The 27,456-nt window shown below is 39.5% G+C and overlaps 2 protein-coding genes across 3 annotated transcripts; both read right to left on the bottom strand.

The window, feature by feature from the left end:
• Nucleotides 1-1,290: 1,290 nt before the first annotated feature.
• Nucleotides 1,291-20,050, bottom strand: LOC101856563 (nose resistant to fluoxetine protein 6). Of its 2 annotated transcripts, XM_005094406.3 has the most exons (11): nucleotides 19,794-20,050; nucleotides 18,305-18,481; nucleotides 17,664-17,757; nucleotides 16,409-16,528; nucleotides 14,688-14,853; nucleotides 13,455-13,534; nucleotides 11,508-11,606; nucleotides 10,373-10,499; nucleotides 8,010-8,205; nucleotides 6,038-6,180; nucleotides 1,291-2,241 (listed from the first exon to the last, which is right to left on the bottom strand). In XM_005094406.3, exons 2-11 carry the CDS (start codon nucleotides 18,369-18,371, stop codon nucleotides 2,080-2,082), a joined length of 1,254 nt encoding a protein of 417 aa, XP_005094463.2. In that variant the 5' UTR covers nucleotides 18,372-18,481; nucleotides 19,794-20,050; the 3' UTR covers nucleotides 1,291-2,079. The 2 variants fall into 2 exon arrangements, with proteins under 2 accessions (XP_005094463.2, XP_035824662.1); XM_035968769.1 differs by having other exon boundaries at nucleotides 18,305-20,050.
• LOC118477395 lies at nucleotides 19,091-27,307 on the bottom strand. The gene is made up of 10 exons (XM_035968775.1): nucleotides 27,096-27,307; nucleotides 26,306-26,430; nucleotides 25,384-25,577; nucleotides 24,210-24,306; nucleotides 22,919-23,018; nucleotides 22,140-22,304; nucleotides 21,802-21,886; nucleotides 20,842-21,018; nucleotides 19,794-19,971; nucleotides 19,091-19,146 (listed from the first exon to the last, which is right to left on the bottom strand). Exons 1-10 carry the CDS (start codon nucleotides 27,278-27,280, stop codon nucleotides 19,091-19,093), a joined length of 1,362 nt encoding a protein of 453 aa, XP_035824668.1. The 5' UTR covers nucleotides 27,281-27,307.
• Nucleotides 27,308-27,456: the final 149 nt, after the last annotated feature.

Genomic DNA, 27,456 nt, shown 5'->3' with positions numbered 1-27,456 from the left:
TTAAGCAGCTCTGGAATTCAAAGCCAGCGGAGTTAACAGTATGGCTGCCCTAGCAGAAACATACAGTAAAACTAAAACCTTACTAACACGAATTTCACTGGACCAGAGAATCTCTTTGTGTTAAGTAGATGTCGAGTTACGGGAAGTTGCAATACATAAAATAAAGAGGGGGAATTTTTTAAAAAGGGGATTTGAAATTCTTTCATGATACAGTCCGTGCCGGCTTAAACTCGTCGGCGTAAAAGACGTTTCGGGCTCAAGCACGCTAAACGGCTCTTACCGTATTTATTTTTGTCAATACTTTCATGATGACTCATCCAAGTTCAAACAGTCTCTACCGCAGCAGTAAGTGCGTTAAAAAAATACAAAGAACACAAGTGATGGAGACACACTCACACATACGCGCACGCGGGGAGAGGAAGGCAGAGAGATGCACTCAGCCGCGCGTGTGGATATAGGCTCTCTTGCCCACGGCAAAGCTACACACAGAAGGAAAAAATGCAAAGAGAGTCGGGGAGACGAGAAAAGGAAGCTGGCTGTGATTTCTCCTTTTTGCCCCCCGCTCTCCATTAATCCTGATTATGTATCACACGCGAGGTGTGAAGAAGGCGGTGGTATGAATGTGGCACAGCGGGCAGTGGTACGCACAGGCAGTGTGTTGGCTTAGTGTGCTGTATTGTGACTGGCTGTCTAAATTAAGTTTTCATTTCCCATTCGACCACAAAACAAAACAAACAAACAAAAACTATCATGACGGATAAAAATGACAGCACACACTTTTGCACGACCACGAGTTACGAACAAAGGCAAATAATTAATGAAATGTTCTACATGAAAATCTCTGGATCATGTTTACTTTGCACTCAAGCACGCCTCGGCATTAAGTAGGGGCCTACACTTATGCTTTCTCCCGATGACCGTGCTTAAAGCCGGCATGGACTATATAACAGGAATTTTGAGTTGAACAAGTTCATGTTAAACAAAGTCCTGTATGGAATTAAAAGATAAGACAAAGATAACGAGGGCCCACTGCCAAAAAATAAAAAACAACTAGTTGTACCACTTCAATTCATTTATTACTTAGCATTAACCTTTAGAAATGTATCACTTTGGTCTGTGCATAACATTCCTAGAGTAATGAGCATTCCTGTGACAACCAGACAAATAGTAGACTTTTTTTTAACAGGAAGCCATTTAACACAAGTTTCACGATGTCTGAAAAGGATTTCAAATACCAATCTAAAGCCCCCCCCCCCCCCCCCCCCCCCAACCCCCTTCTTTATTCTATGCATTCCAACTTCCGTTCACATGAAATCTGCTGAGCAAGAAGAAATTTTCTGGCATATGAAACGTGCATTAACAGGGTTTTCCTGTAAGTCTCCCATAGGAAGAAAAGCATTAGTCGTAAGTAGAAATACCACTTCATGGAAACTGAATCAGTGGTAAACAAATATGCAGCATTTCAGATATCATTGGTAAAGATTTTAACAACCAAAACACATGAAAAGAAAAGGAGGGACAGACCAAACATAAAAAATGAAATAATGATTATAAATGAAAGGAATGATAATATTCTTCATGAAAGTTAAATTTATTATCATCATGAAACAACAATATAAATGATAGAGAAATAAATAAATATGGATTTGGTAAAGAGCTAAACTAGTAATGGGCCGGCATGCACTCCCTAAAGCCTAAAGCAGTTTCCACAAACCCTGAACAAACCCTGAAGTCTGTTCGTAGAGGCTGGGAGATCAGTGATACTCATCCCACCTTCTTTCTCAACAAAAATACCACATATTTATATTTCTACAAGAGTGATGTACCAACAACAAACTTAGCTGCTGTACCCGTATGCAAAAAGTAGACTGCACAATGAGCACATTATCATGTCCAAAAACATTGTTATCAAACTCCAACCTAAGGGACATCCATTGTATACACAAATGTTCACTCTTGCAACAACTTGAACACTCATGCGTCACCACACAAAAACAATCAGGATGAAACGAAAAATAATCCTGCTAAAAGAAAAAAGAAAAACTCTTCTCAAATAGCAATGCCCTTTCTGTGTCTAGCCTACACTAAGCCGATCAGTTTCCTTGCCCTGCGGCGGTCCTGCCAATCCTTGTAGCGGAGGATGACAAAACTCTCGAATGCCGTGACCGGAAACTCCACACAGCACATCATGGCAAAGGACATCAGATGGGACAGGGCGAGGACGCAGAAGGAGAACATCAGCTGGAGGGGTGGAGGGGGGGGGAGATGTAGATGGAAAATATTAGCTGTAATAGTGATAATAATATAATGAATTATCAACAAAAATAATAACAATTATAATAGTAAAATCACTTTTACTTCTATTGCCCCCACTCTCTGGCGGCTCTAGGCACTTCACAATAAAACAAAATTCTCCACAGCTTACACAATGGCAGGTTTCATGTAGGGCAAACAATGTGGTTGCTGTTAAAAAATCTGGGCGAAAATGATAACTTGTTCAATCAAGAAAAGTAAACACAAAACGCAAACATGAAATTCATCAAGAACATATTCCAAACACAGCTGCAAATGCTCAGTAATTTTCAATAATTCTCCAATCTGCTTCCAACAATCTGTGGTTGTACAACTTTCCACTAGAGGGCCCCACGGGCACAGTTGTTACAAACTTGACCAACACGTGGAAGGTCAAAGTTGAAATCTGAGCATGTAGGGTCTGAATTGTTCTTTTTCTTTTTCAAAATATCTTCACTCAATCCAGTGCGCTGCTCAGGCTTTACCAAATACGGTGAATCATGAATATAACACCCAAGGATTCAAGGAAAGGAGAAGGATTCCCCCTTTTTTAATATTTCCAGTACAGTAATTAAAAATCAACAAAATACCTTGTAAATATAATGAACACACACAATAAAAACTCAGATTAAATGGAGTAACTTGCATGGCAATCAGCCCCTGCTGATGAGGCTTCCCACATTTTTCTCCCATAACAAAACTTATCTTCTCTTGCCTATTCCACAGGACTGTTAATTGCTCTGCAATGTGGCTCATTACACATTTATTGCACACTATACACCACACTACAACTGACCTATCAAAGACATAAATAGCCTTAATATGATTGCCAACCAATCAGATGCCATCTTCCACATCAATACTTGCGTTGTTGTTGACGCAAGCAAAATGTGCGTTAGTGTATGATATGAACATATGAGCAGGTCTGAACAACAAATATTTGAATCGTTTACAAGTAATTCAAAACAATGCCGCTAGACTGATAACAAGATCGAAAAAACGAGACCATGTCATTCCATTATTAAAAGAACTGCATTGGCTCCCTGTAAAAGAACGAATAATATTTAAAATCTGCGTCATGTGTTTCAAATGTGTAAATAAAACTGCTCCTTTTTATCTACAAGAACTTATCAGTATATATAAACCAGGGAGAAACCTAAGATCATCAAACGATAACACCCTACTTGTGACACCTGTAAAATCATACAAATCATATGGAGAGAGATCTTTCTCATATCTTGGTCCATTTATGTGGAACAGATTACCCATGAAACTAAGACAAATAAGAACTCTTGATAGCTTCAAAAGACATCTTAAACATTTTCTGTTCCTACAGGCCTATCCTTCATAAGATTTTAACGTTATCTTTCATTATATTTGTGCTGTTCCTATGTCTGGATGAAAATAGTCTGTGTGTGTGTATGTGTGTGTGTGTGTGCATTAATGTATATTGCTTGAGAAGAAAGGAAGTAGTAAGAAAGGTTTTTGAAAAATGGGTATTCCAATGTAAAGCGCATTGAGCTACTTTTTTTGGAAATGCGCTATATAAATGTTATATATTATTATTATTATTATTATTATTTATGTGCCAGAGTCGGAAAAGTTTTGACAGGCGGCCAGCACACTTGTGGCTGTATGCACGTAAAATTATCTGAGGGGGGGGGGGGTAAGGCATAAGCGTTCCCTGGTAGGAACATCAGCAAGGGTAAAGACGTGTCAAATTAAGGCATTTTTCTCTCCCGGTAACTAAACAGTGATAGGCTAGGCTTAGATGTACATAACGAGTTGCACACAGGTTTATAAAACTACATGTATACTCCCCTACTCTAGGCCTAGCCAGTCTAGGCCCTACATTTCAATGCAACTTGTTCGGCGAGCAATACGTTATATGACATAGAGTGAATATAAGAAACTACCTTTCTGCACAGTGTGTGCTTCAACAGATCCAGCGTATTCTGCATCACTGTTTCAATTGTCAAAGTTACGAATAGTCAAGAATACGTTAGGTAATGGATCAAAGAAAAGAGAATGCCTGTCATCCAAACTACTTAATATGATAAATGTGAGGCATCGTGGTGAAATCAGGCGCTCATCAAAATAATGAAATCGAAGAACTAGGCATTTTTCCGCCAGTTTGGCAATTTTTATCGAATTTTTGTTTTTGGGCTCAATATTTTTCGTGTCCATACAAAAACACATTTACGTGTGAATTTTACTGGAAAATGTTGATTAAAGGCACAAAGTATGAAATTTCATCGTTTTCGTGGACTCTCAAGCTATTGAAATTATCAAAGATGGCAGCAATTTTCTCGCTAATTTTACCACTGAAACCAGGTGACCTCATCTCCTTCAGTCGCAAATACCTTGACTTCTATTTAAGATAGATGGGTATTTGTTTCAAGGAAAACAAGGCAAACAAACAAGCTTGTAGTTGATACCAATAACTCCACACGTCCAAAAATTTACGAGCGCCTGATTCAACAACGTCGTGACATGTATGTGTATACTGTAGCATTACGTTAGCTTTTCAACACAGGTCAAGGACACATTTGGTACGGCAGCAGAGAGAAGAAAAAATTACTTTTGTTTGGAACCAAGCTTAACCCTATTGTTCAGGAAGGATGAGGGGTGTCAAGGGATACAACTGCTCATACTAGACAGACATCATTCTTATAAAAAAATCCACGATTAAATAAAGATCTGGAAAGTGTCAACTTTGATTTATATGGGTATATGACATCTAGTAAAGAAGTTGTCAGGAATCTCGGTGTATATATTGACCACCACTTACAATGGGCTCGTTTGTAGGATCTCTGTCCAAATCCCTTTATTTTCAGCTGAGAAGGATAAGCCTAGCGCCTAGTTCGAAAGTACTTAAACGAAGAGACCACAAAAACACTGGTAACATCTCTTATCCTATCTAGATTAGACTATTGCAACTCACTCCTAGCAGGTCTGAACAACAAATATTTGAATCGTGTACAAGTAATTCAAAACAATGCCGCTAGACATAACAAGATCTAAAAAACGAGACCATGTCACTCCATTATTAAAAGAACTGCATTGGCTCCCTGTAAAAGAAAGAATAATCTTTAAAATCTGCGTCATGTGTTTCAAAGTGTAAATAAAACTACTCCTTTTTATCTACAAGAACTTATCAGTATTTATAAGCCAGGGAGAAACCTAAGATCATCAAACGATAACACCCTACTTGTGAAACCTGTAAAATCATACAAATCATATCATATCTTGGTCCATTTATGTGGAACAGATTACCCATGAAACCAAGACAAATAAAAACATTTGATAGCTTCAAAAGACATCTTAAACATTTTCTGTTCCTACAGGCCTATCCTTCATAAGCTTTTAACGTTATTTTTCATTATAGTTGTTCTGTTCCTATGTCTGGATGAAAATAATCTCTCTGTGTGTGTGTGTGTGTGTGTGTGTGTGTGTGTGTGTGTGTGTGTGTGTGTGTGTATTAATGTATATTGCATGAGAAGAAAGGAAGAAGTAAGAAAGGTCTTTGAAAAATGGGTATTCCAATGTAAAGCGCATTGAGCTACTTTTTTGGAAATGCGCTATATAAATGTTATATATCATTATTATTGTTATTTACTGCAAGCAAGTCAACCTCAAAAAGAACTCTCACTTTTCAAAAAGTGAACTCCCCAAGAAAATACGAAGGAGGGAAAAAAACAACCAAATCACTACTCCTTAACAAAATGCAGCTCCTCAAAATCACCAGTTGGCCGAGTGTGAGCGCCATACTGTACGGGGAAGACTCTAGGATGACGATGATGATCACAGGATGCAGCAGGAACACACCATAGGTGATCCGGCACAGTGGAAGGAACAAACGCGCAGACAGGAATTTGCCCACCAGAGCTAGAAGGAGAGAAATAACACATTAATATTAATTAAGTAAGTTATGCTGTTGCCCACCAGAGCTAGAAGGAGAGAAATAACACATTAATATTAAGTAAGTAAGTTATGCTGTTGCCCACCAGAGCTACAAGGGGGGGGGGGGGGAATAACATTTTTTTTAAAGATAACACACTAACAATTTTTTATTTTTTTTTTGGGGGGGGGGGGGGTGAAGATTAGGTGTTACAAGAGAGTAACAAACACAAAAAAAGGAGGAGAGATCAGGACGAGAGATGTTTGAAAGCAAACATTTTTCAAGTGTTTGACGATTTTGGCAGTTCAAAAAATTCTGATTATGATATTTCAGACCATGGGAATCCTGATTTCAATGTAAATTAGCATCAAAGCATTGATTAGGATAGCGAAAGTTCTAGATCTAGACTTCGCTTTCAAATGCAAAATTACGCTTTGTCTGAAGCCCTGTTTTTTACACACTGAAGTGGAATACCCAGCTAATACATAATGATTGCCATATCGATTACCTGCCTATTCGTGAGTTTGAACTTTTTAAAAATTCATTTTGAAACACAAAACACAACAAAAGACACACACAAGGGTGATTTTTGGGGGTGTTTTGTTGGGTTTTTTTACACAATGCATTACATTAACAAATTTTGGCAAGCGGCAAATTTCAGCATATTTTCAAAAAATCATTTCTAAAACACTATAAAAGAGATTGCCTTTCTGTTTTCTGTGTCCTATTGGGCATATTTAGATCTGTTATGCGTGTAAAAATGGTGGTTTTATGGCTTTGGGAAGGATGCTGTTTGAAACATTGAAATACCCCCCAAAATGCCAGTCTCCAGTGCATGCTGACCTGAAAGAGGCCCAGTCTCCAGTGAGTTAACTCTGTATCTCCGAGAGGGGTAAACCCACAATGCCGGGCCCTTTTTGGGTACTAAATCCAAAAATGACGAAAATGTCACTACCTTGGTCATCAAACCAAAACAAGTGAACCTATTTTGATACTTCTTCATCTAATGAACGAAATCCAGATAACAGAGATCTGTTTTCGGCAATTGCCGAAGAGTAATTTGATGTCGAAGTCGTCGTAAAAGAATACGCCGAGCAGCAGTTCCAACCGCAAGCCGGAGATAAAGAGTTAAAGCACACAAAAAATGTAAACTTGTAGTTTCCAAGACTCTTAAGCTTAGGTATTCCCCAAAATTTGGAAGCCATTTTATCACTAATTTCATCTGATACCGGGTGACCCCCACCTCATTAATCGCAAATATCTCCACTTTTTTTTTTCCCAAGATAGATGGGCACTCATTCTTCAAAAGCAAGACAAATAAACAAGTTTTAAGATGATACCAAAAACTCCACATAAACAAGATTTGATGAGTGCCTGATTCCACCGGATTGTGACACATTTGTGGGTAGATTTTAATGAAAAACATTGATGACCATAAAAAAATGTTAATTTGCAGTTTCCAAGGACACTCAAGCTTTGGAAGTCACCGAATTTTGGGGCCCATATTCAGGCTTATTCTACCTCTGACACCAGGTGAACCCCACCTTCTTCAATCTCAAATATCTTGACTTTTACACTAAACAAATAGGAATGTTTTTTCTCAAAAGCAAGACAAATGAACAAGCTTTAAGACACTACCAATAACTCTATACTATAAGCCCAAAACTGTACAAGCGTCTGATGCGCCTTGTGACACATTTCTTGTCTTTTTTAGAACAAAGCATCAAGCATAATATTATCAATTATTCTTTCTACTCAGTTGGTTCAGGTTTGAGGCAGGTTTGAGACCCCTGCCTCGGTGTAACTGTCCACCAACCTCCTTGTCCAGTGGACGAGGTAAATATGACCCAGGAGAGAGCCAGTGACCAAGCGGGCCGGGATAACGCTTCGTAGACAGCTATCTCCGTCCAGCTCCAGACATAATTTGAGCCAGCTCCATTTTGATCTAACGTAACAAAGGTCAGGACGGTTGTCACAGTAACTGCCAATACCCAGCCAGTGTATAGGGGCATCTGGAAGTACACAAAGACTGTGATTTTATACCACTTGATTGTCATCATCAAGATAAGGTAAGACAAGATCAGATAAGATAAGATAATACTTTATTATACCAGAGAGAAATTTTTCTTTGCTGCACAGGAACATAAAAACACATGCAGGTATGCATAAAAAGTTCAAATTATATATTATTCTCAGTAAAATTTAATATGAAAAGAGAAGTAAAGCTGAAAAAAATGTACATATCACATCAGATGCATCATTCAACCACATGCAGGAATTTAATTACAAGACCTATATATATTCTAAATAGCAATACACATCTATGCTTATTCTGACAAAGTCAACGACAGAAACCTCTACTTCCCACTCATCCTCAGCCAGATCCTTATCTCATTCAAATATAAATAAAAGTGTTCACCATCGTACACAAATAGCCCAGCTGCTTCCTTAATAAAGCCCCGAAATGTCCACCTAGTCCCTTCACAACTTTCAAAGAAGTATCGACAAAATGTAAACAAGAGTGGAAAACTGTCAGCAGCCTGATTTTGATCCAATGAAGATTAACAGAAAATTTCTTAATGCTCAATATGGGTCCATAAATCGTTACATAGCCAGCGCTTCAACAGAGTCCAACATATTTTGCAAGACCATTTCAATTCTTTGTAGAAATTATGCAGTCGCAAATGAGGGAGGGGGGGGGGAGCGAATTTTTTGGAGAATATGCCAATGCATCTAGCTCTCTGTCAACTTTTCTGAAAGACAAGTTACAAAACTAAAGATAAGACTTAGAAACAGCAGCCATGGACAAATAAATATGTGATTTAAAGAGACAATGGACACTTGTACTTACATACTTTCCTACTTGGTTGGAGAACAGGCATCATTGCAGGCGGCACAATGCTGTAGCTGCTCCTCCCTCCTCTCCAGGATCCATGAAAGTGTCTGCCTGCTGATCGTGCCAGTTAACAGCTGATTGGATATTCTTCTTGCTTTTCTACGTAGGTTGCTGTCTCTCCCCGACCCTCTAGAGACACCAACTTCCCTTAGTCTATCAATTGTGAGTGATGTGGTGCCTTCATCTTCTCTGTCAATGCTGCCATGACTGTTGGTGGATCTAAATACATGGTGCAGCCAATCTCTGCCTGGCCGGCTAGCTTATCAGCACGATCATTGCCTTGAACTCCTGCATGACTAGGTCTAAAATTCCAGACAATCCTTGTGAGTCTGCTGCTTCGTATTGCCTCTCACCAGTCTGCATACATCATGTGTTTCTTCACTTTTTCTAAGGTACTCATTGAGTCGGTGACGAGGATGGAAGACTGATACTCCGTCATCTTAATCCAGTTAAGGGCTTCTGTGGTGGCTTTCATTTCACTGCACATGCTGGACGTGGTTATACTGGTGGCGCCTGACAGCTCTCTCTGTATGACCCCGTTTACACGGGCGCTGAAAGCCCATCCAGATTTGACACCACGCTGTACTGATCCATCTGTGAAGATGACTACGTCGCCTTGTTCACTATTCTCCTTATTCTCCTCTATCAGCGTCTCTACTACAGTATAGGTTGCTCCCTCTGGCCACTCATGACATTCTCTGCCTAAGGTTGCTGCGACTCGAGTATACTGCTCGGGTGTGTCAGTGACGCTGACCCATGCGCTGCCCCTTTGGATGTCTTGCACTTCACAGCATTTACCCAAAGTCGTCGCTGCCTCATTCATCCATTCAGTCCCTCAAAGCAGACGGGTGCGTACAGTTCTTCCCACTTGTACTTAAATACATGTTCTTCCCACTTGTACTTAAATAAATATATGTTGATAAAGCACTAGTGTAACGAACTTGGGAGAGGTCAGGCCCAATGACCTCGCCATAGCCAAGTTTCAATGCATTAGCTCTCAAAGCAATCCCAATATCTAACCAGAAATCTTCAGAGCGACTATAATGTCAATTGATATCAAGTTGTGGATGTTGGTCTTTTCGAGCTCGGTACACCATGTGCCCATTTAACAAACCCTGGTATAAAGCCACACCATGTGCAAGTCTGATTACCTCGATATGAAGACACATCGTGTATCCATCGGGTTACCCTCAATATAAAGCACATCGTGCGTCCGGTTGCTTTTCCCTCGATCTAAAGTTCCCACCTGATGACCGCGGTCAGCAGACTGATAGCGCACTGACCTTCTTGAGCTTCCAGGTCCTGTCATAGTGATAGAGAATGTAGCCCAGTCCCAGACCGATGCAGTAAACCCCAATACGACTGTACGGCTTGGTGTAGATCATGGACCAGTACTTGTTGACGTGCATGCTGTGAACAGGAGGTTTGTTTGTTTGAGAAAAGAGAAGCACATAAACACAATAATGGTAATTCAGTGCAGAGAAAAAGGAAGGCAAACAGACAGACTGACAGAGTAGAAAGTAAACAAGTAGGACATACCAGTGGCACCCTCCAACCAAGGAAGGAGGGAAGGGTTGAGAGAAGAGAAGAGGAGAAGGGAAAGGAGGGTTGGCAGGGGAAACGATACAGTACTTTACACCATTTAGAGCATTGGGGGGTGAAGAGGGGGGATATGAGAAGATATAATATAATATACCACCTTGATCTGATGTGCTCTTTGATGTTGCATGGCTGAAAAATTGAGTTTGATTCCCGTCTATTTCAAAGAGCATCTCAGCCTATCTGCCACAATGCTGAATCCCACTCAGTCCAGGTGGATCATAACAAGCAAAATCAAACGTCCTGCCTCTTAAATAATTGCACTTTGTCTTTGAGGTGATGGGGGTGAAAACATTTACAATCACTTTGGAGAGAGATGACAGAAAGTTAAAACCATAAACAGGCCTTCTATATCTGAAAAACTTTAAAAACTATTCAGCGGTGCACTCTTCAGACAATAATCATGGAAACTAAAGGACGAAGGAAACAGAGGGTTACACTAAGTCTTCCAGGTCACATTCAGAGCAGACTCTTTATCATCATCATCATTATCATAAGTGCCAGACATCGTTGATCATAGTTCTCCATTCACTTCTCCGCTCAGAAGCTCTAAATGATATAATCCCATATTATCTTTATTTCCATCGTCACCCATCTGTTCAGGTTTTCCGAATAACGTTCTCTGGGTCTGCCTCTGCCTCGTTTGCTTTCCATTTCTTCCCTGAGCAAGACGTTCAAAGCCCTTTTGTCGAGTCAAGTGTCCCAGAAACCCCATTTGTCACTTTCTAATTGTTCTCATTTGCGGGCAGCCGACCTGAGTTTCTTTCAGTACTTCCTCCTTTGATTTCTGTTCTGTCCAAGAACTACCGACAATCTCACCTGAGCACGTTGCCGTTGTTGCCGCGACTGAGACCAGCAACCACCATCATCTCCAGCACCACACAGACACCAATCAGAGTAAAGCCCACACTGGGTTTACTGTAGGGCACAACAGATTCATTGATATTTTGAAATAAAAATGTGAAGAACACCACACAGATACCAATCAGAGTAAAGCCCAGACTGGGTTTACTGTGGGGCACAACAGATTCATTGATATTTTGAAATAAAAATGTGAAGAACACCACACAGATACCAATCAGAGTAAAGCCCAGACTGGGTTTACTGTGGGGCACAACAGATTCATTGTTTATTTAAAATAAAAATGTGAAGAACAACAATCTTCTTTTATTTTATTTTTTTATTTATTTATTTTTTTTAAATATTTTTTTTTATGGGGGGGGGGGGGGGAGTGTTTCACGGCGGTCGCAACTGCATAAGGTCATATGGGTGCGCGAGACATATTAAACTTTTACAGTTGGTAGGACATTTTGAATTTTGCCCGGGTGGCGGCCGAAGCCGACTCTTATAGATTTTAGACCACCAAGGGATCTTTAACGTGTGCAACTTGCCCACGGACCCTCCGAGATTTTTCGCCCTTGTCCGAGAAGGCTAGGTGTAGATCTTTCCTACCAGAAGATTAGGGGTGTCGCTGAAAGGCAGTAGTAAGAAGGAGCCAGGGAAAAACAGTAGAAAGGCTTCAGAAAGAGAAAAGGAGCCCACAGGAGGAGGCAAAGGAAGTGAGGGGGTGAGGACAGAGAGAGGAGACGAAAGCAGACGACAGAACATTGCTAGAGAGCAGGAAAGGAGGTGAAAGGAAACAATTTTAAAGAAGAAAATGTTATGGTCGATACCCGGATTCGAACCTAGGACCTTTGAATGAGAGGCCAACACCTTAACCTCCAGGCCACGAGAGCTCCCCCCCCCCCCCCCCCACATCTTCAAGAAGGAAAAACAAATTAATACAAGTAATAACCCACGAACCGTCAGAATCAGTCAATCCCGTTATCAGACCAGAGATGTATGCAGATCATGAATAAAAAATTTGTTTCTTGTAAGTTGAGAAAGAAAACTATCACGACGGTTTCAAAAACTGAAAACACAAAAGCACAAATATCGATAAAATCTTACAAGGTATAGTGGCATGTTAACATCAAACTAAAACAAAATCAAAGAGTGGCCGTTACCACGTCAACTTATTGAAAAAATCCCTTTAAAAAAACATTTCAGCTGGTGAGGTTCTCCCACTATATGCCTGAGAAACATTATTTTAAGCCTACTGATATGTCTTTCTTTAATGAACCCTATTGACCCATGCCCACGATCAAAGCCTGAGCATACTGTCTTTACTCGACTTTAGACAGAATGCCCTCAGTGAGCGACATTAAACACCTATCTAAAAAGATGCTCAGGAAACGGGTCCGAGGTTACCAAATCTCAAAGAGAGAACCTTTCTCTATTCAGTGTGAGAATTGATAAATTGGCACTGATGTTGCTAATTAACAAACGGATAAAAAGCAACATTCCCAGCGTGTTCTGATAAAAATAGTCCAGCGTCAGCCAACAAAAAAAAGGGGGGGTACCTCAGACACCTTATACTGAAAGATGCAACCAATTCAGACCCTCATATTTCAGCACCATCAAAAAACATACCTACCATGTGTCTTTTCAAAAGGAAAAGCACAGGTTCTCTGTCTCTGTCTGGACTCTCTTCTAGGAGGAAACCTTCTGGTAAAGAAGGAAAGAAAAAAAATATCACCTCTCTCACACTTCAAACAAAGATACTTTACCCCTTTTTGGCAAGCACATATTCAACAGCCATCATCACAAGACTGGTCACAAGAGAATCAAACTTACACGTGAGGAAACCTGACAATAAACACATATATCTATGCACCTTCAAACTACACCTATCACAATAATCAAAACACATAGGCAAATACTCACCATATCAAAGGTACCAGCACAATTGGGGAGAAAAGGAAAAACTGGAAATCGTTGGCCAAGAAGTAAGTGTGTGAAAGGCACTGGAAAAAAGAGAAGAACAAATTTTTAAAATGCTCAGGCATCAATAAGGTTAGTCAAACCTTACTCAAACACAGTAATAATTCTCCATACATTTCTGGGCACATTTGTATGGGAGCATTTTGCTTTAAAACTTTATGCTTTACACAATGTGTCCTTTGTGTGACTATACATATGAGACTGTGGATCATCGCCTGTTCCACTGCACAGCCCTAAATGACATCAGAGCTACCCTTCTCCCTCCGAGACCTAACATTGACAACACTATGGAACAATACAGTAACTGCAGCGCACCTTCACTTATCACTACATGGCATTGGACAGAAGGGCGAGAGCCCTGCTATTGCTGGATCGATAACAACAACATCAACTCCAACAACACAATAAGAGTAGATTTTGTTCATTTGAGGTGTTTCCATCAACATAAGGATTCCTTTAACCCCTTTGTTGCCTTATGACTTACTCAGTACATTGCGTATTTAGCTCTGAGGCTTACCACGGACATCACAGAAGTTGACACAATGTGCTATTCCTAGTTGCCCATAGAACATTACAAGTAAGTACCACTAAAAGTTTTGGTTTTTTTAGTTTTCGTAAGAATATTATGGCCCTATAAAGGCCACATAAGTGCCGAAGATTAGAGGTGTTACAAGAGAGTAACAAACACAAAAAAGGAGGAGAGAGAAGGACGATAGTTTTTTTTATAGGAAAGAAGGAGCAAACCACACCAGAGCACCCACCAACAATCCACACTAAAAGTTAACATAAACAACCTGCGAGTCAGCTTCAACAGTCACAACCACTAATGAAAGCACTACAATTACAACCACTGCTATGGAAATAAAAACACACCAAAGTTAAAATCTAAGTAACAGAACCAAACACAGAACACTCACTTTTGTGGGGTAACAGTAAGGTTCCAGGCCACCACACACAGAAGACGTGAGTGGAGAGGCATTTGGGGGGGGGGGGTATTTTATTTATCTCTGCCTTTCTGCTGAAGTACTGTAACGCACTCAACCCGTGTTGGACATGACAGTCAACGTAAAAGCACCTTGCAACCAAAATTATCTAAATTGTATCGCTGGGGGCAGGTAATATTTACAGCAACTTTTAATTTTTTTCCAAACATAGAACTGTGAAGACAACTCCTACCATATGGTCCGGGTCGTAAAAGTTGTTGACAAACAAAACGTTGGACCACCAGTTGCGTTTGCAGGTCTGTGAAACTTGAGTGCGAATCTTCCAGTGAGGGCCTGTGCCCAGGTAGGGAAGGATGTTGGTTCCCAGCAGCAACAGAATGATGTAGTTTGGGAAGATCCTGTCCCAAATGTATGCACTTTATGTTTTTTCACATTTATTTTTCTAACATTTCCTATTGTTCTTAAGAGGGGGGGGGGGCTACAGCTGAAGGCTATCTCGCTTATTAGTGGACCAAATGCTACCAAAATTTACACATATAACAAACATAGTAAGGAGTCTTAAAATCCGCAATCAATTTGGATAAAAAAAAGTTTTGTTTCCATGGATACGGCGGCCAAATTGGATTTTGTTGACACAGCTTATGTAATTAATACCACACTTTTTTTCCATGGAAATAAATTGCTTTTTTGCATGCATCTTGGCAAACCATAGATCTACAAATCTGTGAGATGAATTTTTCCTAAATGTCCTAGAACATTTTTAATGAATTTTTTTCCTGCAGTAGTGTTCACGTTTGCAAAAAATCCATGAGAGTTTTTGTTTTTTTTAATCCAGAAAAGTAATGAGCCGAATCCTGAAAAATGACTACAAAAATGAAAGTTCTGAAATGCTATGTATGGTCAACCCTTCCATATGGCTGTGAATGCAGTACAAATACTAAAGACAGTGAAAATAAAATAGAAGCAACAGAAATGTGTTTTTTTAGGAGACTGCTGAGAATATCGTGGAAGGAAAAGAAATCAAATGAGGTATTGCTTGATGAAGCCCACGTGGGACGCTCACTGTTAAAAACAGTCAGGAAACGACAAATGCTGTTTTTGGGACACCTGAATAGACATAAAGGTCTTGAACATCTAGCTAGCTCTCACTGGTGAAATTGAAGGCAAACGAGGTAGAGGTAGGCCCAGAGCAACCTACTTAGGGAACCTAAACAAATGGAAACACAGATAGCTTTTTCAAGAGCATCCAAGCAAAGGAATGAATGGAGAACCATGATCGCAGATGTCTGCCACAGTTCTGGCACTGGATGATGATGGTGAGTGTATTTTCATCTGACTGCTAAGATGTTGTATCCCTCTCAGCCTCAGTTGGCCCTGACAGAGGGGTCAAAGCAGCCATCCTCTTTAAAGCTCTAAACTGTGTCAATGGGGGAGCAAAACATCCATAATTATATATATAATATATAATATATATATAATATGGCATTTATATATAGCATGTATGCCCTATTAGAGTACACAGACTCCGAGCGCTTTATAATACAACAGTAACATATTATGGTCAGTACACTGTGTTCTAACCAAAAGAAAATATGTGAAAGTTTTTAGAACAATCAAGGGGCATGCCACTTCCACATAGGGAAAAAAAAGGATTTCTGAGATCCTTGGAAATTAACAAGTAATTTTCACCAAATACATATGAGCCCCCCTGATGAAACCATTCAGCACACAGGAAAATAAACCAATGAGAAGCATTGCCACTAAAGATTGCACCATTAACTTCAAATACTAAAAACACTTTCAACACCAAACAAACGGGTATTATCCGCGCCACATAAACTACAGCTGCTCCTCCACATTTTCACTTTTTGGTAACTCTACAAACTAATTTCGGCCCCTCCGCAAGACATCGGGAGTGCTCAAGCAAGAACAGCACACAACACTGCCACTGACCTGATGATGCGATGAACTATCATCAAGGTGTACTCCTTCACACTCAACACATTACACGGATTCCTCTCCTTGTCCATCTCAGATTTTATGGACAGGAAGTTATAAGCCCCCAGAGTGCCACTGTGTACAAGAACAGACGCCAATCAAGATCTAGCTCAAGTAATGATTCTCGGGAATAAATAAGTAACCACTTCCTCCCCCCCCCCCTTCCAACCACCAAACCCCAAAAAACCTCCACTCACCCATCTCATGAGTTCTTAAGAAAATAACGAACAAATGCTTATACATGTTATCATGGAACAGATAGTGCAGATTTTCAGGAAATAAGCCATTCCATAAAAAGTTAAATTGCAGTGTCACATGAGATTCTGATCTGCTGAAAAAAAAAACTACATGAGGCTGTGATAGAGCCATTCTTTGTTTTTTGTCAGAGGTAACCTTCCTCTACAGTTATACAAGTACATGTAACTTACTTTGAATTAATTGATGGGCATCCACAACTACACTTTGATATGTATTAAAACGTAGTGTCAATATGGCGGCATACGTAACTTGGAATGGCTCAAACTATAATGCAGTATTAAACAGACACACCTCCACAGCGCATCCCCTCTTTTTGAACAAACGTTAATAGGTCTTGCTAAAAAAACCCACATCAAATGTGGATGGTTGGTAGGTGCTCTAGCCTGGTATGCTCCTTCTTTCCCATCAAACATGTGTCAACCTTACCTCTCCCTTCCTTTTTGCGTTCGTTACTCTCTTGTAACACCTCCAATCGTCGGCAATTATGTGACCGTACTGTGTTATAAGTACCGTTAAACCCTTACTAAAACTAAACTTTAAAAAGACACCTCAAAAGGTTCACACATTTAAAACAAGGCTCAACTAACTTTGCTTGACATTCTTCCGAGAACCTCTGCCCACAAACCACTCAACTGTTGGGTCCATTATTGCACCAACCAAGACAGTTTCAGTATTGGACCAGCATTTGTTGGGTGATGCTTAGACATTTCACCATGGCGCACAAGCAGAAGATGTTATTTCAATTCCCAAGCGGGGAGACTTTGTTTTTTTTTAAATCACGTATCTCTGTCTATCTGCTGGGGCATTGGTTCCCTCTCAACCTGGGTTGGACATGATAGGCAGGGTCAAAGCATTCCACCTCCAATATGATTTGTCTCTAAAGGGACGTAAAATATTATGTCACATTAGATCAGTATGCTGGTAAAGAGAAGGGACCACAAAGTCACTTCACCTCAGTATGAAAAAAGAGTCAGCAGCCAAGGTTGTGTTGATGAAAGCTTGCATCCACCAGGACTGAGCCATGCGAACTAACCACAGTTGGTTATCTGGTGGGAGAGAGAAAACAACACTGAGCATACTTTAAGTGTTCACCACCTTTTAACTTTTACAGACAGATCACAAGCCACTTGCAAAAAGAATTCCGATTATACCCTTCATTGCTTATATCAACAACTTTATTAAGTTTTAGCTTAACAGAAGAAGAAATTTTCAAGCAACAGGCCTCTGGAATTGGTTTTTGTGGTGTAGCAAGTAAAATATGTTCACTGAAAAGCCATTTACATACAATTTTATGTTTTTACAGAATGGGAATTATAAACCTGAGGATTCTTTCAGTCTTTGTATGCCTCAGCATTATCATCGGCTACGTGAAGAAAAAATAAATGAGTATGTGCATAGTCATTAAATAATTGTGTAACTCTTCAAAGTACCACTTTTGACTGAATTCAAACCGTGTTTACATTTTTTTAGTCATTCAGTGCTTTAAATGATTTAAATAGTGAAAGTCACAGCTCTTTCTGATCAGGTATAGAGAACCTACTTTCGAGCACTTTGAACATTTTCTTTGCGGTATCTACTAGATCATCCACTTACTCAGCAGCTCAGGGTGGCTGTACAAAATGCCAACAACATTTCCCATGACTATCCAAGTGATGCTCATCACACGCACACCATTCAGAGGGTGCAGCTTGTCCAACGAATCGGCAAATAGCAAATAGCTGGCATTGGCTCGGAATGAAAATGACAGCAACAGGTCCGTGAAAACATTTTCTTGTGAGAGAAAAAAAAGGAGAAAATTGTAAATTTGAATGATGGCTACAGTCTGGTATTCTTTGAAAACAGATCCTTAAAATTATTTTACCAATAACACCATTTGCTGGCATGTCCACTAAAACTAGTGAAAGAGATGTACGGGTTCGGCTCTTTGCCTTTACTCTAAAAAGAAACAAGTACACTTCCCATGAGTGAAACTCCATTTCATCAAGTATCTCATTTGTTTTCGATGGGATACTGTATCCCTCTCAGTTATGGATTGGCCCAAGCAGGCAGCTCGCCTCCAATATGGTTTAATTCTATTGATTTAGACATAAAACATGTGAGGGATGCCCAACCTAACAGACTATTGTGGCTGTTGTCAAAAACATTTTTCCACTTCTGCTGACTGCCAAGTGCTCATTTCCAACAAATTGTACTGGAGGATCAAGAACTACTTTGGGTTTTTTGTGATATTTCTGACTGTACGGGCAAAGTCATTTCAATAAAACAAATAGAAGCCACATGTTAGCCTTATGTGCAAGCCAAACTACATCAGATGCACTCCTTTTCTATCCCGCATGAATACAAACATGAATGAAACCACTTAATCCGGTCTTTAACTCCTTATCTCTGGCAACCTGCTCTCAGCAGCTCGTGGTCAGAACCACTGTGTCGGTGAGCTGTTGGCAGTGGGTTGGGCACTCCTTTATACCTACTTTGACTTCATATTCGTATTCAACAATTGCCAGAAACAGGTCTCTATAACCAGGATTTCTTTCATTGGATAAATAACTTTCAAAATAGGTTCACTAGTTTTGATTTGATAACCAATTCAGTGAATCATACATATATATAGATCTAGAAGGGGCTGAGATGCAAAACCCGCTTCATCCATTTTAGCACTCTTGAGAAGATCAGCTTTTTAAAAATAATGCTGCTATACGAACGAACATGCGAAAAAAGAAGATTTTTTGGTGACTTTTATGAAGTATGTTTTGGGTTTGGGCCTAAAACACATTGTGTATCTAATAGCCAGTAACAATGTACAATCTCAGTTTTTTCCAAAATGTCGCTTAGAGGATTTTGCATCTCACTCCCTCGTATGTCGCTTTTAGGTTTCATACTAAAAGATGGTCTAGCATTAGTGGGAAAACCCTCTCCCAAGAAAAAAAAAGTTATCAGTAGTAAAATCAAACATACCACCTCCTAAACATACTTATAGCAATTAAAGGACTATTCAACAAGATAAACGGTTAGGAAGAAAAATCTCAAATGTCCAAAAATTGAAGATTTTACAGAATTGTCAAGCAGGAAACTGTTTTCTCACCTGAAGCCACGTACCTCTTGATGCGGTGGGAAGGTCGCAGTTCAAAGGAACCTGGTTTAGCTGTAAGCCTCCGAGCATCCAAGAAGCCGGGGGTCAGACTGGACTTTTCTGATAATTTACTTTCTGCAGCTATCGACCTTCTCGACTGTCTGGTATTGTTTCTAATGGCAGAAGCCAACTATAAAAGAACAGATGTAATAGTAATTGAAATTACAGCCCCATTGACTCAATTTAGATCATGTAGGATGGCGCAACCCTGCCTGTCAGAACCAACCTGCGTTGAAAAGGATACAACATCCCAGCAGACAGACCCAAACACCACCCCCCCCCCCCCCAAAAAAAAAAGCTGCTCACATGGGAATCAGACTTAGGCCTTCTGCATGCGACGGTGAAGGACCAAACCACCATAGCACACACATTGGTAGTGAGAGAGAAACAGTGTGGAGAACACTGTAAGAAAGAAAGGGTGGGGATATCTCTGTTGGAGTTAACTAATGAGAATCTGTTTAATTTTTGTAGGCATTTTACGGCATTTGCAACACAATTAGGTCATATACTAGCGTTGAAGATTAGAGGTGTTAAAAGATAGTAACAAACACACAAAAAGAGGAGGAGAGATAACGAGGATAGATGTTTAATAGGAAGAAGGAGCAAACCACATTAAAGCACCCACCAACCACCCGCACCAACCAAAAGCAGCTGTTTGGTGCAGAAAAGAAGGCAAACAGACAGAACATCCAAGTAAAAAAAAATTGGCAGAAACTACAAGTGGTACCCTGCAGCAACCACCCACAACAGTATCAAAGATATATATCTCTGCATAGGAGTTAACGAAATGCTCTTTGAGAAGCACTAGGTGCACAAATTTTTTTCCTCAGCCTGTGCTGTTGTTGTGCTGACATTACACGTTTCATATCAAAATTCATGCTCAATTTTGTACACAAAAAACAAAATAAAACCAACGTACGAGTATGAATCAAACACCCAAAAAAAAACTTTGACTAAAACAAAAAAGACCAAAAAAAAACCTACAAAATGAAATCAAAACAAAACCAATCTCGACAACCAAAAAAAACGGAATTGACAAACACCAGAAGCAAGAATTATTTCCACATAACTTTTGCCTGTAAGGTTTATCAGAGAAATGAAAACTGACACGTGACTTGCGACGAGAACTCCTACCATCAGCCTCATTCTTCTGGTCCTCGATAAACCTAGGCAGACTCTGTTGTGGAGTTACGGTACAACACAAGTTAGAACAGACACCTATTGGTCAAATAAACAGGTATTATATTACTATCTCTCCCGTCGCATGCGCAAGTACTGCACAGCACTTTTCCACTTCATTTTTATCTGTTTTATACGAATTTCAACTTTACATTTTTTTAAAAGGTTTTGTGCGAGTTTTACGGTAAAGAGTCATATAGGTGCCAAAGATTAGAGGTGTTACAAAAGAGTTACAAACACAAGAAGAAGGCGAGCAAAGGGCGATAGATGTTTGATAGGAGAGAAAGAGCAAACCACACCAGAGCACCTGACAACCACACACCAATTTCAACTTTATATCCATCACAGATTATTAGTTTCTGAGATTCAGTGGAGTCAGCTTAAACCAAAATCTGTAGGACGGCCAGATTTTGTTCAGTTAAGTTATGTTTTTGATCTAGAGCGGACTCCACTGTATTTTGTGTTTTTCTTTAAAAATTCTTTTGGGTCTATTTAGGTTGACAAGTAACTGTACGATGTGAGGATTGAGCTCACAACTTCTGCTTGCTATAGAGATCAAGAGCTAAACCATTGATCTACAGGCACCAATGGACATTTCAGGGGAGTAAAGGCAAGAGCTGACAGGGTCCTTTGATCTGCGAGTCAACAGCAATTCTCCAAAGATAAAACCCATGAAAGCTGGGCTTTAGTTCCACATCCTACAGTCACCATCTACTAAAATTTGGCAGGGACTTCAAAAGACAATGACAGTAGAGGAAACGAGTTTCATATTTAGCCCAACCTCCTCCAGTGAGTCATCCTCCCACTGCACAACCTTGATCACTTCTACCTCTGACAATGATTTCGGTCGGAGCTGCTGAGCAATTCTGCCAAATATTGAGAAAAAAGAACATATGTTTAAAACTAACAAAGGGCACCCATTTGCAAGGCTGGAAATGACAATAATGGAAATTTGGCCCTCAAATAAACAAGAACCATAATGCAATATATCACGACATACACATAAAACTATTTACCAGCAAAAGCAGCAAAGGTTATAGTTTTACAAAATACATGTAGCACAGATGTTTATCAAAAGGCAAACCAACCATCCCTGGATTAGTAGGGGACTTTACTTACTTAGAAACAAGGAACCATGAGAGGACACCTTCTGGCATTTTATTCCCGACAGGCCAAATCCATTCATCTGAAGTACATTCCTCTCCCCAATCATCATGCCACTTGACAATGAACTCATACAAGGAACCCAGCAGTGTCATCAGCAGGAAAAAACACAAAACCAGTCTGAGGAAATGGATTTTTTTTTTGTTGAAATCTAAATTCCTCTGCAGCAAAAGAAAAATCTGGGCTTTCTTTTTGTGTACTTGAGTTCACAGAATAAAAGCTCTAGAGCAACAGGATTGCTATCGTCACCGTTCAAAATATAGCAGTCCTTTCTTCATACTTCATACATAATAAAACAAGGGTTCTGCTATCGCCACACTTATAACAACAGGACTGCTGTCTTTACATAGTATGAAACATAAGGATTGCTATTATCACACAAGACAATACAACAGCATTACTATCTTCACACATTACAAGCAAGAGAATAGCTAGTTTCATACATTACAAACCAAAAGAAATGTTATCTTCACACACTCAAATGTTTGACGAAATACAGCAAGCCAAGAATACAGCAGACCCGACCCAATAACTCAAATTGTTACTAAGCATAGAAGAACATTTCCAATTTTTGAATCTCAGCACAAAAAAATACATTTACCACATGCAAGGCTGGTCTTCCGGATACCTCCCTCTTCTAATATCTAATTTCTAATATGGAATTTTTTTTTCTGGCTCCCTTGTGACAGATTCGACTGTATATATGCTATTATAGTGGAGACAAATCTACTTACACAGAAATGAGTGCTGCAGGGTCCTTTGTGATTTGGTGGGAATACTGGCAGGATACAGACTCCACTGTCACATTGCGGTCTCTGGTGTTCCGTTTCAAGACTGCAATCAGAACAATTCAATGCAAATAATATACAGCCAACGTTGAATGACCCCATGGAGAGACACAATTTAGACCACCTCAGAGTCAGAGGCTGGCTGATTCCACCCTGCTAGTCAGGGTCAACCCTAGCTTTATGAAATACAATATCCCAGCAGACACACAGAAACACTCACACAGGAATCAAACTCACATATTCTGCAAACAACAAGAAAGAGCTGAATCATTACACCCAAGTATGCAACGAAAATGCAACATTACATTCAGATGATATAAAAGAAATGCACATGTCAATGCCAACATTATTTATGAGCTTGTTTAGACAGTGAGGTAAGAAATTCAGTATGAGTTAGGTAGCCCCCCCCCCTAAACTACTTGACCTAATGCACAACATCCCAGGTCATCATGGGGGCCGCTAAGGTACGACAGTTGTCTTACAGAACATAAAACAGCAGGCTGTGATTGGCATGACTCAAAGATATGATGACTTATACTTTACTGTTACCAGAGAAACCTTCATCCTCAAATGATGTGGTGGCCATTACTCTCCATGTGTCATGCTGATCAGGCAGACTTATTTGCTATGCGTTTGTTTTGATTTTTAAAGGGGTTTTTTTCTCCTCCTTCCTCCTCATTCTTCATGTGGCAATCCAGTTTTCCTCACAAATGAAGCAGTCCGTCAAAGTGCGACCGAGCTGGAAGAAAGCTTGTCTCAAAATGATACTGACTCTGGCTGCAAATTCATTTTAGAATTGTCTTGTTGTTTATGTATCCCTGAAGCAGATGGTCTGTGGTCAAGAGTGTCATTTTGCACACAGCAGTATCGTTTATTACTTGGTTATTGTGGCTCAGAGTTTGGATCAACGGACAAATTGTGGCTAATCCCCCATCCTGCTAGAGTGTCCACATCAACAAAAGCCTGCTGACAGTCTCCAAAAGGACCTGGTCCATGTTTTGAATCATCACAAAGTTCCTAAAACTTGACTTTTCCCACTGATCTCTTTCTCTGTTGACTTTCCCTATATCAAAGTTATCAGAGCGGTTTCATCAATCACGCCAAACCATTGTGTTGTAAATGTGACACATTGAAGCAAATGTAGAGGGATGCCAGTCACCAAACTTATTTTATCAAATAAAAAAGACATATACACATGTGGGTCATGAAAGTGTATCCAATGTGAGCTTATTCTTACATGCATCCACAAGGTTGAAAATGTCCGACTTGGAGCATAGCTTGGGTACACAAACGTCCACAAAGAAAGAGGGGACTTGCATAGAGAATGGAACTTTCTGAAGATGACAGAAAAGATACAGCAATGCACAGTAGAGACGGAATATGTGAATAACAGTGGTATGCACCTAACAAACTGCATTACTGGAAATAACATTTTAGCATGAACATATAGAACATTAAGGGGATACACGACTTTAAATTTTATACTACAAAAGTTTCATTCCATATGTGCATCTCATTTCCAGACAAGAACAACTAGAAAAAAACAGATACTTCAAATGAAGAGCTTAAAACAGTGTTTTATCATGCTTTAACAGAAACACAGGCCAAAATTTTAGCATTTTGCTCTACTAGGAGGTTTAATGAAAATATGTTCAAGGGCAAGTCCAGGTCATCCCAATATTTTTTTCAACCCTGCAAGATCTTTTCCTCTCGTATGGAAATTCAAAATATTAATTCAGAGGTTTTACAGATCAGTGTACCTTCCAGCCCAGGAGGCTAACCATTTTTCTCACATTTCAGAGCAATCAAGATACATTTTCAAAAAATTATAAACAGTATTTTGACAAAATACCACTTGAAGGCATCCCATTTACTCCTTATCTCCAGCAAGCCGCTGCCAGCAGCTCAAGGTCAGGACCAATGTGTCGGTGAGCCCCTGAAAGTGGCTCGAGCACATTCCTTTACAACAACTTTGACATAGTATTAATTTTTGGAAATTGCCGAAACAGGTCTCTTTTACCGGGAGGTTTTTTTAGATGAAGAACTTTCACAAAAGTATCATTTCTTTTGATCAAACAGATTAAAGACGTATATATGTCACTTTTATGTTTCGTACCAAAAGAGGGCCCCGGCAGAGTGGGAAACCTACTCCGGAGATAATGAGTTAAAAGATTTGTTCAAATCCTGTGAGAGGGTGAAAACAGTACAGACTAACTGCTTTGGCTCTTTAGATACAGTCACTTAAAGTAGGGAGTTGGAAACACCGTTTTGAGAGAACATTATTGAGGTTTTACCCAGTATCTCAAAACACGTGAGTGCAATGAACAACTCAATAGCTACACAAATTAATGATCTTGCATAATATATTTACAATAAAAGAAAAAACACCAAATACCATAAGAAAGACATACAAATGCTTTGACGAGTGATGGAATCCACGGGGCTGAAGACATGTACACGGCACAAAACTGTGGTGAAAGGCTGACACTTTTGGAGTCTGCACTTTTGTCCTTCAGAACTTCCACTACACACTGATCATAGCTGCTTTTCCAGGCAGTACCACCAAACAACACCCCAGACGGCTGCTTTCCTGTAGCATCATACACTGAAATGTAAGAAATGTTGTGACAACGGCCTCCAGCTCACAGCATCTCAATCTGGATACACACTTTTTAAAGGAAGAGAAAAAAAATGATTTTCTCAAAACTGGAAGTGGTTCATGCGTTTTGAGTATATAACAGTTGGCACATTATGTTGGTTCAATGGTTTAAACATGTAAACAGAAGTGCTGTGAAATGACGTTACCTTACTATACGGGTGTCAGCATAACAGCAAGCCCCTTAGGAAGCGCTCGTGGCTAACATATCAGTACTGAGCGCTCGCTACGTCACTAGCCCAAGGCCATCAATGAGCTACTGAACCATATTATCTTACCAAAATAGCAAGGGGGATGTTAATTTTAACTTCATTCCAATTAAAGCTTCTTTTTTGTGTATGTGAATGCCCTCCATTTTTTCCATAGCTCAATTCCTCTTTCAACAGTCTAAGTTTGCTTCGTGGTGACTGGAAACTTTCAACACGAAGCGAAAGATAAAAATCATCACGGTACACTAAGTATTCCAGATATCCCTCTATCAATCTGATCAACAATCTTTCTGAGCTATGCATCAGAACCCTTTAAAAAAGATATATTCCATGGTAAAATCAGTGGTATAAATAACTATAGCACCTTACAAAACAGCCAAAGACTAAGTTAAATAATTCTTTTTTTTAAACATAAACTAAATCGTTCATGGACTGAACAGCAAAGTATTTCAAACAAAAAGCTCTCACTTTTCCATGCCGCAACATCTTTCTCTGACAAGGCCTTGCGGTAGTTGTGTAAAATGTTCTGACATTTTTTTGAGACTTTGGTGCTATCCATAGCTTCCCGGGATGATCCAGCATTGATAAATACTCTAGGAAAAGAAATGAGCACACTACTTCTGTAGCAAAATTTAAATGTGTATAGTACACACACACACACACACACACACACACACACACACACACACACACACACACACACACACACACACACACACACATATATATATATATATATATATATATATATATATATATATATATATATATATATATATATATATATATATATATATATATATGCATGCCATTCTATTTAACCCAACAGCAATAGCAGTAGCAACAAAATATATAGATGTACTAGTACTTACTATAGATAGAGGCCTGTGTGAGAAAGTGGTGGCTCAGCATTTTCTTGAACAAATTCAAAGACCTGGGGCCCCTAATGTCCTGGGGTAACTGGGACGATACCCTAGACTTAATACAAATTCTTCAACAGTTTTTTTTTTTTTGGGGGGGGGGGGTTCAAATGCCTTCGTTTCTTGTAAGTCTGACAAGCACAACTAAAGAGTTTCAGCTCGCTGACGAAGCAGCTTATAAAGTTAAGAGTGACAATTCAACTAATAAATGGTGACATAAAAAGGGGGAAGTAATTTTTGTTCAAATTGGCTTCAAAATGAGTTTTGTGGGCCACCAACCCAACATATTATAAGTTGAAGAAAGTGCTCACTACATTGTAGTAAACATTTGTATTCACCTGTATATGTGAGGCAACATGAAGTAACCAGCCACTTTATCTTTTCCAATGTTTTCCGTGATATTCCCCAGTCCTTGAAGTTTGTAATCGTGGAAATCCAGAGTTGACCGGACGGTAGGGATTATCATCATCCAGATGCAGACAGCCAGGTTTGATGATATTATGTAAGGACTGCATCTTGTCATCTTGAACTTATCCGCACAGAAAAACAGCGAAAAGGAATCAATAATTACAATTCGCCAATGACTTTTATTTTTAAAAAACACTTTTTGCAAAAAAAGCCTTGTCCAAGCAGTTGCAGTGTTACATTTGTTGACAACAATGCAAAATGTAAAAAGCTCACTACAGCATTTTTTTAAAG

Source organism: Aplysia californica, unplaced genomic scaffold (genome assembly GCF_000002075.1).
Source record: "Aplysia californica isolate F4 #8 unplaced genomic scaffold, AplCal3.0 scaffold00081, whole genome shotgun sequence".
Lineage (NCBI taxonomy): Eukaryota > Metazoa > Mollusca > Gastropoda > Aplysiida > Aplysiidae > Aplysia > Aplysia californica.
The sequence above is the reverse complement of the archived record's forward strand: the minus strand, read 5'-3'. Positions and strand labels throughout refer to the sequence as shown.